Below are 19,831 nucleotides of genomic sequence, written 5' to 3' on the forward strand. Positions count from 1 at the left end.
GATCGCCATAACAAAGAGAAATCGAGATCGCAAAGACAAAAAGATTTGATTTTCTTTTTTGAACAGAACAAAAATTTAATTTTTTACGTATATATAGATCTCAAAACAAAAGATAATACAATTATTTATAAAATACGAAAATAAAAACAGAATCTCTCCGAGTATAAAACTTAAAAACTGTGAACCTATTAAAGATATATTAAAATTAGAAGGGAAATAGATCCTACATAGTCCTGCTTAGAGATTTTCCCTTTTTTCTTCTTCCGAAGAAGTTCCATGTCCTCGACGACACTTCCAGTGGATTCAGTTTCGCTGCTCTCTCTCTCTCTCTCTCTCTCTCTGTGCAATGGAAGTAATTGGAGAAGAAGAAGGCAATTTCAAACCAATCAAATCTGAAGAAGGAGAAGAAGAAGTTTTCGAGGAAGAAGCTCGGACAAGAACGTTTTCAGAGCTGAAAAACTATTGTTTAGACCTACTAGACCTCCTCCAAAACCCTAACAAAAACCCCTCCTCTCTCTCTCAACTCCATGACTTCCTTTCCCGATCTGCGCCCCATACTCTCCAGCCTTTCTTCGAGTATGTTCTTCTTCATCATCTACTTCTTTCATATAAATGTACTTGTGCTGTGTGTATATGTATGTATATGACTGTGTTATGCTTTAGTTTCTTTTTCATTGATTCTGCTTTTTTTTTTTTTTTTTTTTTTTTCTTAGAATGTTCCAAAGCGAATGGCTTTTTGCTAGGTTTTTGATATCCTCTCTTTAGTCGACAAGAACAATTAGGATTAGAAAGAGAACATTAGAACAATGTTTCCGTTGTTTCTATACAATTTGAAAACTATCACCAGAAATTAACAGTCGCAAAGAGAACTTCGGACAAAGTATGATACTTTTTCTGTAGTTCTGTGAAGATTATTTGGCAGGAGAGTCAAAACAGGGCAATCACTGAAGAAGCTGAACTTTGAACGGCCCCGATACATTTAGGGTTAATAAGAAATTACTAGACTTGGGATCAAGTTAGTGACATAATTAGAGTTAGCAATGTCAAATGTGTGATTGGTGGCCATGGACCTGGTCACCCTTTCACTTTAGATGGAGAATAAAGAGAATGAACAACTCGTTTGTCATGGACGGAACTGAAATTGGAACCAATGGAGATTGTGTAAGAGCTTACTTTTGGTGCTGCTGCCGTGGACAAGATTTTTCATTGAAATTGTAGCATTGCCATGCTGTTGTTTGATCATATTATTGCTACCAAATTGGCGCAAATCTCCTATGGATGGTGGTGGAGTGCCTGAGCTTTTAGTCTTTGGTTGATGTATCAAGCTGCTTTATACACATTAGGGAATGCGGTTAATTTGAATCTCTTCCACCTTTGGCTTTTGTGGTGACTGTCGGCAATTTATTCATATAAATTTATTTAGTTTTGGTAAGCATAACAATTTATATATATCACCAAGGGAAATGGACACAATTGTATTGATTAAGATTTATAAAAAGGTTTAAGTCATCAGAATATGAATAGAAAAATTATAAAAAAAAAAAAAAAAACTGGATGATTGATATGTGCATAAGATATGAAACCATATGATTCTTCTACAGACTATAATCATTTGATCTAATACAATGTTGGCAAAGTAAAATCCGAGAGCAGATTATAAGGCAAGCAGAAGAGTTGAAAATGAACAGATTACTACACATTGTGATCCTCTGTACTGAATTCTTGAAATCAAGTAAGCAACAATTAATACTACAATAATTAATATTGTATCTATTTCTAATTATAGCTGTAGTTTTCTGCTTGTATGGCAGTAGAATCGGTACATGTTCCAACACAGTAACTTCTGCTAGTGGAACTAGAAAGGTTGGATTTGCTTTCTTATGATTATTTGACATGTGGCTTGTTTATCTATTTTTTTCAGCTATACATTGTTTCCGTTGCTGCTTCTGTTGGATGCTGCAGTCAATTGCAGATCTCCACCAAAGGCTGAGGAATCTGTGATGGTTAATTTTCCAAAAGTGTTACATAAGGTCAGTGATATTGCAGCTGAAGGTGTGCTTCAATGTTTGGAGGAACTTCTGAAGAAGTGCCATTTAGGATCCGTCGATCAGGTATTGTCATTGAATGCTATTTGGGTTGCAATACTTAGAAATGTGCCACTTTGACATGCTTCAGTATTCAATGGTTAAATTAATATTCTACTTTATGTGCTGTAATTGTTTCTAATCCCTCACTGTTGTGAACCTGTCTATTGTCTAATAGGTGAATACATGTTCAAGTCATTTGGGGGGGAAAAAAAAAGATTTAAAAAAAGAATCCATCTGAACTAAGAATGTTGCAGATGGAGATATCTAGGAAGAATTGAAGTTCATTATTGTTTCCTTAGTCTTGGTTGTCTTTGCGATCAAATGATGATAAGTACTAACAGCTTGGTATTGTTGCTCAACCAATGCTTTTTTCCTCCTGATTGGAAATCTATGTTAACTGCGACGGCACTTCATTTTTTTGGTGGTTTATGCTTCTGATTGATTTTAAGTTGTTTTAATCTGCTATTAACTATTGAGCGTCGTCGGTTTTGTCCATGAAAAGCTTTCTTTGCATCTGTGGACGGTAATGGGTTATGATTGTTAGTTTGTTTTTGGCCACTTCACAATGTTAAGTTTGTCATACTATTGTGCGCTGGGTATGTTCTGTAGTCAATGAAAGTTGCAGCATGTGGCTGTTATAGCTTCATGATACTCATGACTTAAGTTAGTACTTTGGCCTCGTTTGGAAATAAGCTATTTTAGTAACTTTTTGGCTTTTTACGAAAAGATGTGCAGAAAGTAGAGAGAGTGATGTGATAACTTATAGTGACTTTTTGGCTTTTTGGCTAAAATAGTGACTTTTTGTCTTTTAAATCTCTTGTTGTTAAGTGACACATTGAGGTCATAAATACAAGGCCCAGAAAGGTTTCATATGGAAACTGATTACCGATGGTTTTGTAACAAATGATGCTGCAGATTTCCATGAGAGACTAAAAATCTCTTTTTGTTTTTATTAGTGAAGCCCTTTTTGGATGATACTATCATAAAGGTATGCATGCAGTTTATTAGGCAAATTTTGTCCTACAGCGGTGAAGTTTTTAACTTTTGTTTGCTTGTTGGTGTTAGAATCTTCATAGAGTCTTTTTGCAGGAAAATTGTATGTAATGATCTCTTGTAGACATTTTTCAACGTAAAGGATGCTCTATGGTTTTACAGGTGGTGGTATTGTTGAAGAAATTGACATATGGGGCTATGCTTTCTCCGACTGAGGTTTCGGAAGAGTTCCGTGAGGGAGTGTTCAGGTGCTTCAGGGCACTTCTCCTTAGTTTACATTTGTGCTCCAACAAGTTTTGTTCATGTAAACAAATTAACGGCTTTCCCGCACTTTTAGCAAGAAGAGATGTGCAATCTCAAATTAGTATACTTCCAAGGCATGTTTCAGAAACAGAAGAATGCCTACTTGCATTTCTCCATTCTCAAACTGCTTCTGCTGCTATTGGTCACTGGCTATCGCTTCTCCTCAAAGTAATTTATTTCGTTTCTTGGAGCTTTATTGAGTATTTATTTCTGTTTGATGTTTCCTTATTGTTCCTTTGTACTTGTGCACATAATTTTCTCTGGCACAATCTTGGGTTCTATGAGAAGGCTGCAGACTTTGAGGTTGCACGAGGACATCGAGGCAGCGCAAAGCTACGTGTAGAAGCCTTTATGACTCTTCGCATACTTGTTGCTAAGGTAATTTTGTGACATTTTGTCAGTCTTAATGTTTGATTTAGAGGTGATCCCTGAGTTGTGTCTTCAAAATGAGATGAGATTCTCACTATGAAAGGCCTTAAAATCTCATATTTGAAATCATAGGAGTTAAACTGAAATGTTAAATAAGAACTAAACTTTACTAAAGAGCCTAAAGGCTTGAACCTGAAGTTCGATTCCATGCTAGAAAAACATGTGAGAAATTTCAATGACATAATTCTTGGGTGGTGGAATGAAGTTATAATTGTAAAAATTGATTCTCTTTTTTCCTGGTGAGATGATGTTGTTTCTTGAGCCTCAATCAGCTTGTATCTCTCTGATAGCTTGATCTTTGGCTTCATTACCAGTTTTCCTTATCAAAAGATTATGTGCTTTCTGTTTATATTAGATTATTTAATTTTAGCTCAGTGATTCCTCTTGCTTGCTTTGCTGGTGCAAAATTTTGTAGTTGACATAAATTTTATGAATGGCTGTTTTGTTGTGTTTTCTCTTGTAGGTTGGTAGTGCTGATGCCCTAGCATTCTTTTTACCAGGTGTTGTTAGTCAATTTGCCAAAGTGTTGCATGTCTCAAAAACAATGATTAGTGGTGCTGCTGGAAGTGTGGAAGCGATTGACCAAGCAATTAGAGGTTTGGCTGAATTCCTTATGATAGTTCTCGAAGATGATGCTAATTTATCTGGCCTTGATATGTCTGTGAATGTTAGTACTAGCTTTCATTCAAATAAGGATGAATCTGCGGTATCATTTCTGGAGGAACTCCGCCACTTGCCTGTTAGAACTCAAGGTCAGAGTGAAATGGTTGTAGAAAATCCAAGTGAAGCAGTACACATGGATTCTCCAAAATTTGGCTTCAAAGAAAAAGAGAGTGTAGATTCGGGCAAAATGATGGGATCTTTGCTTGTGAGCCGCACAAAAGATTGGCTTATTAAAACTTCAGCTCACGTGAATAAACTATTGTCTGCAACTTTTCCTCATGTGGGTTCTTACAACTGTTTTTGTGTCAGTTATTTGCCATAGTTATTTTACATGTGTTTCACTTACTTCTTTTCACATGATGACATATAATCTATTCTTCAATTGCTAATCCTCCACACGGTTGTTAGCTTTGTGTTCATTCGGCAAAAAAGGTGAGACAAGGACTTTTGGCTGCCATTCGGGGACTGTTATCAAAATGCATTTATACGCTGAAGGACAGCAGACTGATGCTATTGGTAAGTTGGGAATTAGAGGTCATCTTCTTAAGACATTTTGAATTTCCAATTATTGTCTTAAGAATCTTTGAAGTCAAAAAAAATTGATACTGGCATATTTGAACTTTGAATAAGTTATTGTTGAGTTTTACTCTTTATCTTGGTTTTCATTTAATTAATCATGAAACTTTTGCATTGAACTGAGGTGCAAAAAACTGAAGAAAATTTTTATCTTTGAAAAAAACTTTTGTGATATAATGAAGCCATGACTTTTAATTTATTTAGTTGGGCAACTATGAAACAATATGTAGATAAGATGAATGTTGCTGAGATGAGAATGTTAAGGTGGGTGTATGGCGCGACTAGAAAAGATAGAGTTAGGAATGAGTATATTCGTGAATGGGTAGGAGTAGTACTGATAGAAGATAAGTTGAGAGAGAATAAATTGAGAAGATTGAGTCATATACAATGGAGACCAATAAAGGCAGTAGTGAAGAAAGGCGATATAGTGACTGTAGATGGAAGTGTTAGGGGAAGAGGCAGACCTAGCTTGACATGGGTTAGTGTAGTAAATAAAGATATGAATCTCCTTAATTTGACTAACCAAATGACCGTTAATAGAGTCAAGTGGAGAAGAAGGATGTGTGTAGCCGACTTTATTTGATGGGATTTAAGGTTTGGTTTTTGTTCTCATACCTTGTTGGAATGATCAGTGTTCTATAATAAGCCATTATGACATTTTCTACTTTTTCTACAATTTTGGTTGGTTATGTTGAAGTTGTTAAAGAATGCTATAAATTTGTGGAGAACTTAGTGGATGTTATTGGTTAGGATGATTAATGAAGGCTAAGATCTAGTTTCACAGATCGAAACTATAACATTAGCCAATGCCAAGTAGGTTGAACATAGGTTATTATGTTTGCAAAGTGGCTAGCATAAGACTCAAATCTAAGTTCTCATGCTTGTTAGCCGGACTTTTTATCATTGCACCAAGCAATGATCCTTTTGAAGGTACTGTTATGAAAAATGACTCATAGGACCTCTTCTTTGTATATGCTCAAGTGTTCAATGTCTTTTCATCTCCAAGTTACTACTCTCACACACACGTCCTTCATCATATTAGATTGTCATTGTCCTGTCTATATTTCCAGAGCATAAGTTTTGCCATAATTAGGAAGTTATCATGAGGTTATTGTGAGTTTATAAATGCACAGTGGCGTAGCCAGGAATTTCACTCAGTGGGGTCACTCAGAGGGAGAGAGAGAGAGAGAACAAATGAAGGAATGCATCAATGGCAATACAACAATGGTTGTTAAAGAATGAACTGTTAATAGAGCGAATGAATGAACGAACTCTGAGCTAAAATTGACACCACTAAACAATAAATAGTTCTAAATATATATGATATATGTGATATTTATCTAGATTCACTGGGGTTATTTTGTTAAAATTGACACTACTAAACAATGAATAGCTCCAAACACTGGGGTCATTTTGTTAAAATCCAAAACTATTAGACAAAATTCCATATATATTTGAACAAAATTTGAAAGTTCAGTGGTGTCAATTGACACCACTAAACTATACATAGCCCCGCCCCTATAACTGCATTGGGAGGCTTGTAGCTGGCTCAGCCAAAATGAATAGGAAGACGGATGTTTTCCTTTTCTTTCTAAACCATCTCCGTCAATTGCCAAAATAAGATGCTAGTTGGCATGGTTGATTTTTCTGGGATAAACAAAGTTGTTTTTCAGACTCCATAAATTTTATCTTCTAATTTTTGCTTAATCATCTTCTCTCTACCTATCATAACATGACACGGTTGAAATCACAATAGTTGGTGCAGCTTGGTTGTTATCTGTGTCATTGTATATGTGTATCCACCAGAATTCTTTTCTTCACTGCTTCGGCATTTTCTTAGTCTTACATTGATAGCCCATACGATGCTTCCAAATAAATGGTTGGTGTTAGAACTGTTGCTTATAAGGTTTAGATTTAGATTTAGTTGCTTATAAGGCGTGATATCGTTTAACTGTCATTTGTCAGAATAAGTAATCATATTTTAAGTTTTTATAGTTAAGCTGAAATACTTAGCTTTGTTGACATGGTACACCTGAATAGTATAATGGCTTATTTTGTTTGTACATTTGATTCCCTATATGTTTCCCTGTTACTATGCAGGAGTGCTTATGTGTTTTGGTTTGCGACGAATCTGAAGACGTGTCTACAGCTGCACAGGGTTTTCTTGGATGCCTGTTCTCGTCAAGCAGGAAACATCATGTACAATATGACTTTGCTGAGATCTTTAGCAGGTTTCTTTTTCTCCCTGTAATGTGACAAAGTGAAACTTGGGCACCTTATCTGGAAAAATGGCTTTAAAATTTGCTTTCAAACAGGCTAATTGAAAAGCTCCCCAAAGTGGTGCTGGGAAGTGAGGAATCACTTGCATTATCAGAGGTTCAGAAATTACTGGTAGTAATTTATTTCTCTGGTCCTCAACTTGTGGCGGATCACCTTCTTCAGTCTCCTGTATGTGCTGCTTCCTTTGTAATGTCCCAGTGATAAGGATTCTATTTATGCTTTATTATTTTTTTTATCCATTTACTCAAATAAAGGACTTCCATTACATTTTTCCAACTTCTGATGCAACCTGTAGCTTTCTAGAATAGCCATGCTGCTTTGTCTGAATAAAGTGGAGGTGAACTTCAATTTCAAACAATCTAAGCTGTCATACTGTCCTTCTCTACCGTCTAATTCTTTATAATAGATGGAGGTAACTGAAGGGAACATGGAAGACTTCGTGAAATAAGGTGCATGCATAAAGTGTGTGCCACTGCTTTAGTAGAATTTGACAACATGTTGAGTGATCTGAGGTTTAGAGACTAGCAATTCTAATGACGTTTTGTTTTTAATCTACTGACGATGGGTCCACTTTTGCATTGTTTCTCCCTGCTGCTCTCCCATAGACCTCTCATGAATGTTGAGAAACCAGTTTGTTGGCCCTTTTCTGGTTGGCTTATCAATAATTGATCGAAAATTATTGAGACTATATTAGCTTTCATTTACTGAGCTTATCTCTGTACCAGTAGTATTACTTATTATGTGTGATTCGACTTTGGACCTAAGAAGCACAGACACATGCACGGACACGGTTATGGACACAAGGTTGATGATTTGGTAAATTACACTTTTCATCTTCCAACTTTCACATGAATTTCACTTTGGTTGCTCACCTTCTAATTCCAACAATTAAATCCTCAAACTTCAACTTCTGTTTTAATGTGGTCATTCCATTATCCCATCATTTAATATTTGAGTTAAAGCTGAAACATGAGGGACCAAAGTGGATTTTGAGTGAAAAGTGTAATTTTCACCATAATTCTTTCGTTTAATACTGGTAAAATGTGCTCACATGGCCCTCACATAAAAATTCTGTCCAAATTTTTAACCGTGAGTGACGGGAGAACCACATTGAAACATTGTTGCAAATTGCAATTCGAAAATAAGGGACCAAAGTGGAATTCAAATAGAAGTTGGAGGGTGAAAAGTGTAATTTACCCTTTATTTTTATTCCTTACTTTTTTTTATTTAAAGTGAAAAAATCACTTAATGTATAATTTAGTCATTATTCAACATAGCAATTACTATCTCATTAATCACAGACCGTTAGATCACAATTTCAAAATCATTTAAGTTAAATAATAAATAGGTTGATAAGGAGAGATACTACAGTTGATCTTAATGAAAAGGCCTAGAAAGGTATGTTCAATAATAAATAGATCATCCATAAAAAATCATAAATTACAAGTTGTAGTAGATATCATCTCATATATCATTATATTCTAAGAAACAGGAAACATCAATCAACAACCAACATTAATCAAAAGCACCAAGAAACTTTGACAATTGGTGTGCTTCATGGCTTTGGAGTTTATCAAGTGTGATTATGAACTTTGAAACTTTGACCATTGGATGTTGGGATGATCCGTCACATTTTAAAGGGTGGATATTAACTGGATTATAGATATCTTCTTTCAGAAAATGAAAAAAAAAAATACTAGAAACAAGAAACAAGTGCACTGTGGAGTTTGGTCTAACCTGTCATCTCTCAGATATTACTTCTGCTGTACATTTTTATCTTAATTAAATCAGGTCAGAGAGAATTTGCATTCAGTCTTCTGTAATCTGAATCATTTGCTTGTGTGGAATGCATAGGTGTCAACTGCTAGATTCTTGGATGTTTTTGCCCTCTGCTTGGGTCAGAATTCAGTATTTGCTGGTTCTCTCAAAAAACTTACCTTGGCAAGGCCAGCCTCAACAGGATACCTTCACTCCATAACTGAGATGAGAGCTAGCATTTTCTTTGCCAATGATAATAGGGCCATTACAGATGCTGCTCCCTCTGAAGACTCAAAGTTCCCTAATATCCAGAACAAAAAAATACTATGCCCACTGGAAAATGTACAGAAGGAATACGAGCTTCCACGCATGCCACCTTGGTTTGTTTATGTTGGGAGTCAGAAACTATACCAGGCACTTGCTGGAATACTTAGACTTGTAGGTTTATCTTTAATGGCAGGTTGGCTTTTACAATTCAATTTCTTTGCTTGGATGTATTTCTTTTCTGCTTTAAACTTAGTTTGGGTCTTCTGTTTTTCCTTGTGTCTAGATTCTAGAAGTGAAGGGTCCTTGTCAATTGTCACTGATGTACCACTGGACTACTTGCGGAAATTGGTATCAGAGGTTCGGGTGAAAGAACACCGCAAAGAAAGCTGGCAATCTTGGTGCAATAGAACTGGCTCAGGACAGTTGGTGCGGCAGGCTAGTACTGCTGTTTGTATTTTAAATGAGATAATTTTTGGTGTATCAGATAAAGCAGTTGATGCTTTTGCAAGGATGTTTCAGGGGTCTAGGTTAAGATGGGAGGAGATGGAGAGATGTGGGGCAGAATATGATGATGTTCAGGTTTGCAAGTTTGAACATCCTGTGCTTTCTGCATCCATTTGGAAGAGTTCTCAGGAGAAGGCTGCAAGGAGCCACTTGATTGATAGCATTGGCAGAATATTACATGAATACCTATCTCCTGAAGTGTGGAGTCTTCCTTTAGAGCATAAATCGTCTCTCCAGCAGCCTGACAGTGAAGTTGAAGACATTACTCTGCATTTCTTCCATGATGCTGCTTTGCTATACCAGGAAATATACATTTTCCTTCACCAATACTGCACACAATTTATTGAATGTTACCATTATCTTGTTATGGTTGGATTGCAGATTTTGAAGTGCATCAAATTCATTTTACTGAATAGGTTATCATTGATTGGATGGCCATTATGTTTAATCTTTCATCAATTTATATGGTTGGATTTCAGATCTTTGATGTACATGGTATTGATATTGGTGTTGTTTCTTGAAACAGGTTATCATTGATGGGATAGGCATTTTTAGTATGTGCCTTGGGAACCTTTTTTCTTCTTGTGGATTTCTTCATTCATCTCTTTATGTGTTGCTTGAGAATCTAATTTGCTCAAACTTCCAAATAAGAAGTGCAGCTGATTCTGTCTTACATGTCATTTCTACATCATGTGGTTATCCAACAGTGAGTATACATGGTAAAAAAAATGCCTCAATAGTATTTGGATTCCATTGTTAATGACCTCCTTTTTGCAGGTAGGGCACTTAGTTTTGGCAAACTCAGACTATGTCATTGATTCCATATGCCGACAGTTACGTCATTTGGATCTTAATCCTCATGTACCTAATGTGCTTGCTGCCATGCTTTCTTATATTGGAGTGGCCCATCAAATATTGCCATTGTTGGAGGAACCGGTATGTTTATTGGACTGCGCATCCTCTGCATAATTTTGGAGAAGTAACTTGCTCTTGTTCTAGTACGTCATGAAGACTACATTTTTAATATTTTTGGAATATTATAAATGCCCGTTTTCTTCTTCTTCTTCTTCTTCTTTAACAAGTCTCACTAACAAGATTTGATTTTAAGAAATTTAGTTCTCCCAAGCTTTTGAGCCTTGCAAAAATTATAATGTGAACTGACTGACATGCCCATGATTTTTGTATTGTTTTCCTTTTCTTTTTTCAACCCTTTTGTTTCTTCTTGTAATCAATAATTTGTTTCAATTTATCCAAAAAAATAAAATAATAATAATAATAATAAATAAATAAATAAATAATTTGTTTCAATTCTTTATAAGTATCGAATTGTAATCCTTGTGGCCTAATAAAATTGTACAGATGCGCTCTGTTTCGCTGGAACTTGAGATTCTTGGCCGCCATCAGCACCCAGACTTGACTATTCCCTTTTTGAAGGTGATATTTGATAGAAGTATTTAATGTTTTCCTCTACCATTTTTTTGTTTGCTCTTATTGATTGCTGTTCCAGTTTGACAAGTGTTTGATGGGGATAGAACAACATAATTGCTTATTTTTAATATATACTGTGTCTCACCTGACATTAAGCTGACACAAGAAGTACGGATATGGACACGGACACATGATGTGACACAACACAAACATGTCAACTCAACAATTTTTAAAACATGCGGGGCACAACGCTTAGAAAACATCTACAGAATAAATAATTTTATATATTTGTTATGTGTAATATAAATAAATATTTCATTAATAGATAATTAAAAAAATATAACATATCACTAACTTATAAAGTTCAAAGGAGAAGTGATTAATGGATATAAATTTACGTTGTTTTTCTCTTATTGTTGGATACCAAGTTATTTTGTTCAAACTTGTTATGTGTGTCTAAATGATGGATATGTGTATCATTCAAGTGTCTAAAGTGTGTCTCGGTCTAAATAAATTTAAAAACAACAGGGCTTGTTTGGACTTGAGTTTGATAGTGTCAAGAGTTTTATTTATCAAAAATAAAAAATAAAAAAGATGAGTTTGATAGTGTCAAGCAGTGTCCGACGGGTGTTGGGGTCAACACGGACACACCACCTTCTTAGTTGTAACCTTGCACTTCTCATTTCCACACTCATATTTGTGGGCTAATATCTTGATATGGCATTATGTATTGATGCATATTTTGATCAATGTGATTAGTATTTGGAAAATATCATCTTGTAAATTATTTTCTTTCACTAGGCTGTTGCTGAAATTAACAAGGCTTCAAAGCGTGAAGCTTGTTCACTGCCCCTTCAGGCAGCAGAATATTTGGAACATGTGAAGTCAAAAATGTCTGATTTTGAAAAGAAGACAATGAAGGAATCAGTTTTTTCAGAATCAAGCTATGATGATGACATTGATATGTCTCCCATGGAATCAGGTTAGTATATTTGTGATTTTCTAATCGAGTGTGGATGTGGGATTTGTGACCAAGTTTTTGCAGTGAGCAGAAGCTGAAACTCTTCTAACACTATGGCTTGAGATGTTTGATTTTTATCAAAACAATGCAAGTGTGGATTAAATTCAAGTAGTCAACTATGGAGATGATTAGTGGCGGAGTCAGAAAATTAAATTAGAGGGGCACTTATTAATTACAATCAGTGTGTTTGGTTTTGATTTTCTGAATTCAGTTTTTTGAAAACTGAGTTTTTTGGTTTTCGTATTTTTTTGTTTTTAGTGAATATTTTTAAAATTTTAAATATTTTTTTATATTTTTTTAGATGCACCTTACTTAGATGTATCTAAAAAGTACAAAAATTGTGAAAAAGTATTTTAAAAAATTAATAAATACATAAAAATATAAAAAATGTACTGAATTCTCGTATTTTTTTGTATTTTTAGTATTTAGTGAATTTTTAAAAAGTTTTTTTCACAATTTTTTTACTTTTTAGGTATATTTATGTTAGGTATGGCTAAAAATTAAAAAAAAAAAATGTTTAAAATATTAAAAAAATTCATTGAAAACATTAAAATATGAAAAATGAAAAAGTAGAATTTTCTGTAAACAGTTTTCTAAAAACTGGAACCAAACAAGCTGAATAGTTTTTACAAAAATATTTCATGCAAGTTTTTACGATTCATTTCAAGAAACATCAAAAAAAAATAATCAGTGTGTTTGGTTTCAGTTTTTTGAATTCAATTTTTTGAAAACTAAGTTTTTTATTTTTTGTATTTTTTTGTTTTTAGTGAATATTTTTTGAATTTTAATTAATTTTTTTACTTTTTTTATATGCACCTTACTTAAGATATATCTAAATAGTAAAATATTTGTGAAAAAATTAATAAATACACAAAAATACAAAAAAAATACTGATTTTTTTTTTTTTTTGTATTTTTTGGTATTTAATGTATTTTTTAAATATTTTTTTCACAAATATTATACTTTTTAAGTGTATTTATGTTAGGTGTGTCTAAAAATTAAAAAAATTTGCTTAAAATATTAAAAAAATTCATTCAAAACATTAAAATACGAAAAATAAAAAAGTAAAATTTTTTGAAAACTGGAAACAAACAAGCTGAATGTTATTTGTAACTAGTGTATCGTGGACAATACAAAAAAAAAAATGGATATAAGTCTTAAAATAAATTATATAATGATAAATTATTTTTTGATACAAAATTTGATTAAGAATTCAATATAATGGTAATACCACGTCATCATTGATATGTGATATCACCCACTAATAGTAAATAAACACATAAAGAGTGAACTTCACATGTCAAATATAATTAACAATCCAATAAATTTTATATCTTTATAGTGAGATTATATATACTTGCATATCATTAATAATGGCATTGTCGTTACCTTAAAAAAAATTTCATAGCTAATATGGTTTATTTATAGTAGTCTCTTCATTTTCAATCAAAATAACCATTATTGTTCTTATAATTTTTAAAATGTTATTGACATTTCACTCTAATAATGTTTTTGTAATTTTTTATTAAAAATATTTTCTCTATGCTTGCAAAAAGAGAAAAAAAAAAAAAACCCCTTGGTCTCATGCTCCCTCCGCCACTGGAGATGATAATTGGTTTCCCAATTTTATTCTATTCACCCAGACAATTTTGTCCTTTGGTTGTATATATGAGTGGATATTATGATTAGTGATTAAAAAAATATTAAAAAAAAAAAACCAAAAAAATTGAACTACTTTTATTAAACCTCCCTTCCTACTTTTTTGTTGTAAATATATTTCCGACATTATTCAGGTGCTTATATGTTCCACTTCTGGAATCATTTATTTGAACATGACGTGGTCCTGTTAAAATAGTTGAAATATTGAAGAAACTAGAGGAATGTTCCAGAGGTGCTTAATCTATTTAGTTCATTGGCAAATTGTTTGCAATGTTCATTCTCCATGGTCATTAATGTTAATTTTTACTGCTAGTTTTGTTTGTCATCAGTTAGATTAGAATTCAGAATGTTGAAAGGGTTGTTTGCTTCAGACTAAAAAAAAAAACTCGTGGGTAAATTGAAGGCATACTTATCATCTATTAGTCATTTTCATACCTTTGCCCCTGAAACACCTTGAAGGTACATTTCTATTAGTCATTTTCATGCCCTTGCCACTATCAAATTTTCACTTTCTTTAAGTTTGATTACTCATATGTATTCTACAGCAAGAGGCATTATAATGGTGAGTTGGCAAACCTTGTAGCTTCATGGAAATGCTTCCAAACTTAATTCAGTCCTGCATGGTCAAATGAAATTTTTTGCTGCTTTGCAAATCAAAGTTTTGGATTGCAAGGCAGTTAGGTAAACCTAGAAAGTTTCATAAAATAACATGTCGTGGCATCAGTTTTATAGTTAGAGGCTTGTGATTAGTCCTGCTTTTACCAAAACCATTAGAGAAGATTTATGTCATACCATCTTTACTAGGACACATTAATTCCTAGAAATGGTCGTAGGGTTGCAATTTTGGATTTTGCATTCTAGCTTGAAAAAAACTGCTCTTTGTACCAAACAGCTTGCCCCTTCCCTCCTCTCTAGAAAAAGAAAAATTTCATAAGAGGCCATGATTGAAAGGTTATAATTTATACAGATTGCAAATTTATGATTTCTATAAGACGCTGTATGAGAATGCTGTTTAATTGTTCTATTGATTTATTTTTATATATTTCTGTTGGTTGTAAAATTAGGGAAAGATGTTTATTTTCTTTTATTTTTTGTTGTGCTTTTAGCCTTCCAAGTGCTTCTTGGATACTGAATATTTTCTGCTTGCATCTGTTTTTAGCTAATGTATACGGCCTTAATTGTTATACTCTTTGTTTCCTTCAATACTTTCGGGTTGCCTTTGTTTAACTGATTATAATTTATAAATAAGAACTTAAATGCAAGTTTTGTGTGTGATTTTTCCTGATTTCTTTCCTCACCCAAAATGATTGGATTCTGAGAATTATTTTGATATTGTGCTGAGGAGAAGAGGTGGGTGTGTGCTTTCATGATGTTGGCACAACTATAGAGCAGTGGGAGAGTGTTTTGTTCAAATTGAATGATTCTAAAAGATATAGAAGAACAGTTGGATCTATTGCTGGTTCATGTGTAACGGCTGCAACCCCACTGCTCACTTCATTGAATCAAGCAGTGTGCTTGGTAGCTCTGGATATAATTGAGGTATATTTCTGCTTGAGTTTGCATATCTTCCCTTTCCTACAGTTGTTTTTTTGATCATGTGACGTTCAAGCTATGCTCTTATGCTCTCACATCAATCGTGGTTCTTGTTTTCTAGGATGCCATTATGGCCTTGTTTTTTTATTTTTTTCATTCATGATGATTCTTCTTTTGTAGGATGGCATTATGGCACTTGCAAAAGTGGAAGAAGCATACAAGCATGAGAGGGAGACTAAAGAAGCAGTTGAGCGAGTGCTTGAGTTGTGTTCATTTCACACACTTAAAGATACTTTGGATGCTGCCGAGGATGGAACTGATGAAAATAGGTTGCTTCCAGCAATGAATAAAATATGGCCATTCTTGGTTGCTTGTATACAAAATAAGAACCCACTGGTGCGTGCTCTCTGACTTCCTTTGGCTCTGAATCCTTTGCTTATAATTTTCTTGGAGCATCTCCTTCCCTTCTAATAAACAAACAAAATGTTATGATATCCTTCTTTTTTTTTTTTTTTTTTTTTTTGTTTGCTGTAAACTCTTTTTCGCAACATATTCACGTGTTGGGCCTTTTCTTTGGTACAGTGCCCCTTTAATTTGCATTTGAAATTTGCTGGTAATTCTATCAAATTATCTTTGCCTATTTTTAAATTTTAACTCAAGTCAGTTTCACAGGCTGTTAGGAGATGCGCGCTTGTGATAAGCAATGTTGTGCGAATCTGTGGAGGAGATTTCTTTTCTCGTCGCTTTTATACTGATGGACCCCACTTCTGGAAGCTTCTTACCACATCACCTTTTCAGACCAAACCTATCTCAAAAGAAGAAAGAACCCCCTTGCAACTTCCTTACAGAAGCCACCCCATATCTTCAGAGGTCTCGATGGCTGAGGTTTCCAACCTGAAGGTCCAGGCAGCATTGCTCAATACGATTGCTGATTTATCCCGAGAGAAAAAGAGTGCTTCAGCATTGGAAGCAGTCCTCAAAAAGGTCAGTGGCCTTGTTGTGGGGATAGCTTGTAGTGGTGTTGTAGGTCTTCGTGAGGCATCTGTGAATGCCCTTGTAGGACTCGCATCCATGGATCCCGATCTTATTTGGCTTCTATTGGCGGATGTTTATTACTCAAAGAAGAAAGACATGCCTTCACCACCTACCTCGGATTTACCAGAAGTGTCTCAGATTTTGCCCCCACCCTCGTCTCCTAAGGATTATCTTTACGTGCAGTACGGAGGGCAGAGTTATGGTTTTGAAATTGATTTTTCTTCTGTGGAGACGGTTTTCAGGAAATTGAATTCCCAGGTTTTTATTTCACAGGTGTACAGTTAGACTATGTATGTATGTATTTGGTGTACATTTAAAAGGAAAAAGGGAAATATACAAGAGTTAATCATTTACAAATTAGTTCTCTCTAATTTGGTTAGACCCTACTCTGCTCCATGAATTCAAAATTAAAAGTGACAGTGATAACAGCCTGCCCTCCAAAGAAAATAAAAGTAAAGAGACAAGACCATTATCTTCAACCTCGACTTTATTCTCAATATCCGAAAGCATTTCAACTAAAATAAGCTCGATATTTATGGCCCAACTACAGAAAAGTTTCAAATAAGGAAAGAAACACAATACCAGTTCCAAAAGATTCAACTAGACAATTGTATGTATGGCTTTTGAGTTGTGTTGTGTTACTCTGATTGTTGGGCGCTTATAGGCTAGAAGGAATTATTTTATATCTGTAATGATTCATCCATCATCTCTCCAGAAAAGATGACGGTTGCCAATCACTAAAATGTCTCAAGTAATTTAATTTTCTGAAGGGAAAAAAAAAAGGGGGGGGGGGGGGGGGGGGGGGGGGCGGGCGGGGGGGTGGTCTGTTTCTTGAACACATAACTTCCATCATTCACTGGTTTTTGGCAAACTGAAAAAGTCAAGAGTAAGCAACCTGCATCTTCAGACAAAAACATGTATGTCTCTCTAAGAGATCTAAACACCCTAAATTTATCATTCTTAGGATAGTTGCTAACATAGGAATCTAAAGCAGCAGTAGCAGCAGAAAAAAGAAAAAGAGAGGTTTTCTCCAAACTGGGAAAGTGGTCAGAATAAGGAATTCAACATCTTAAAACAAACATGTATGATATCTAGAAACAAAGATAGGATTTCAAAATCAGAATGGCTAAACAAATTTTCAAGTACAACAACCAAAAAACCCCACATCAGTTCTATACAATTCTACCTTGAGATTCTTCAGTATGAAACTAACACGAGTCCACAAATAAAACTGCAACAAGAATTTGAAAAAACAAATAATCCCAATTCTGTTTATTTAATCTGACAAAAGAATTTGAAAAAGAGTATATGCATTCAATCAAATGCGCAGCACGATCACAAGGTAAGTCTACGATGGCAGGTTCTGTTAATTGGAGCTGACAACCCTCGAGCAAGTAAGCTGGACCTGTCCTTGAGATCCACTGAGAACGCCAAGGTTAGACATCCTCACCATGGCTCTCGCAAAATTGACCTGAAAGGTTGTGCCGCCATCAGATTCATAAGCTGTCACTAGATCAGTAGTCTCTTGACTGGTCATCAACTGCTGATCAGCAAAGAGAAGTCCTCTCCCTCTCAGCACACTTTGGTAGTAATGTGCATCAAAGACTGATCCCCATGAGATTTTGAAGAAGAGAGTGCTATCCCCATCATACTTCTCGATCTCATGGGAGAAGGAGCCACTCCATCCGACGAAGTGCTATTCCCATCACCGCAAATCATGCTCATCTCCGAAAGAAAATCAAAGGGTATAGATGGGTTGGGCTGTCTGGTTCCCATAAAACTGTCAAGTCTTGGTCGGATGAAGTCGCAACTGATCTTACCAATGTTATGCCACCTTGCAAAATAGAAATATTTCAGTTTAAAGCTGTAAGTGGGAATTCAATTTAGTAAAGTTAGTATGATCTAAGGGAAGTAAAGAATGAGTGAATACTGAGAAGAGCCACGAAAATAGGACACACCAGTTTAAAGGCCACAATTCAGGAAAGGGTTGATAGAAAGAACAATAGAAACAGAGAGAAGTAAATGAGCAAAGTCTGGTAAATATATATTTTTTGAACTGGAGAAAAAGATGAAAATTCAACACAGATTTGAAATTTCTAAACCCCAAAGGTAGAGGTGCATACTGTGTCAGCAGTTATATTGGAGATTTGAGGTGTGTGAAAAAAAAACCTCAAGAGAATTTCTTTGAGATAATTGCATACCTTCTCCAATCTTCAATCTGACTTCTGTCATGATTAATACTCACTTTAAGTTTAGGTTCATAAATTCAAATCAAAATTTGATGCATGAGGCATGAATCTTCATGTATGAATTCTATTAATAATACTTGAGCCTGTATTTAATCACCATATTTTGATGATTATATTCATAAGATCAAGAACAAGAGACACAGATTGCTGTGTGTTTTATTGGAGAACCCATATGATTCACTCATTACATGGAATTCAATGGTTGTCTACCAAAATCAAGAGACAACATTTATTTCTACACAGTAGATGTAGTATTATTTACTCCAATTTTATCAGATATCAGATATGTGTTGTAGGTAATAGAGATGCATCAATTGCTTCAATATATTATCAATGAAAAAGCTTCTTGAATGATGCGGATGCAGATGTCAGTGATGGTATAAAACCTTGGAAGTAAAGCCTTCAAAGAGGTATAACTTGGAAGGAGGGAAGAAAATGCAGACACAGAAACATAGGATGGAGGGAAGGGTGGGGATCATTGTGAGGGACTATTTGGGCAGAGTAATTGCATCATGCACCGAACAGTTACCTAGCTTTTCCGATGTGTTGAGGCTATTATGGGGACATTGTGGGCAACGATTTTTGAAAGCTAATTAGGCATTTCCCATGCTCACTTTGAGGGAGATTGTGAATTCACGGGTACAGGTTGAAGATTTTTCCAGCGTTGGCACCGTTATTGACTGCATAAAAACTAATCTTGGGTGCTATCACTAATGGAACTTCACTCATGTTTCGAATGGCTTTACGGTTTGGATGGAAGAAGCAGCACCTCCTTCTGCTGCATTCACAGTGACAGCATATCTTGTTGTATCTGAATTGAGTTAGTTTTTCTTTGTTTGTCTCATGATGTTTTTTTTAGTAAGCGATGTGGGACTGTGTTGTATTTATTTTTGCTGGGACACTCATTACTTCCATACTCGATTTGGATGTGGGATTTAACTATAAATGGACTTGCAAATTTGAAAAATTATACACGGGGCCTCCGTAAACCCAACGGTTTACGGCACCCAATAAAAAAGTCCCACTCCCTTAACCGATTTATTAGT

The 19,831-nt window shown here is 34.8% G+C and overlaps 1 protein-coding gene across 1 annotated transcript; it reads left to right on the plus strand.

Moving 5' to 3' along the window:
* Nucleotides 1–232: 232 nt before the first annotated feature.
* On the plus strand, nt 233–16,893 carry LOC114270641 (ARM repeat superfamily protein). Its single transcript, XM_082884571.1, has 17 exons — nt 233–576; nt 1,922–2,111; nt 3,243–3,551; nt 3,672–3,761; nt 4,276–4,755; nt 4,884–4,991; nt 7,152–7,282; nt 7,367–7,499; nt 9,186–9,549; nt 9,640–10,160; nt 10,384–10,566; nt 10,638–10,796; nt 11,220–11,294; nt 12,090–12,270; nt 15,317–15,507; nt 15,682–15,897; nt 16,174–16,893. Exons 1-17 carry the CDS (start codon nt 347–349, stop codon nt 16,819–16,821), a joined length of 4,209 nt encoding a protein of 1,402 aa, XP_082740697.1. The 5' UTR covers nt 233–346; the 3' UTR covers nt 16,822–16,893.
* Nucleotides 16,894–19,831: the final 2,938 nt, after the last annotated feature.

Source organism: Camellia sinensis, chromosome 8 (genome assembly GCF_055761805.1).
Source record: "Camellia sinensis isolate YWXY chromosome 8, ASM5576180v1, whole genome shotgun sequence".
NCBI classification, from domain to species: domain Eukaryota; kingdom Viridiplantae; phylum Streptophyta; class Magnoliopsida; order Ericales; family Theaceae; genus Camellia; species Camellia sinensis.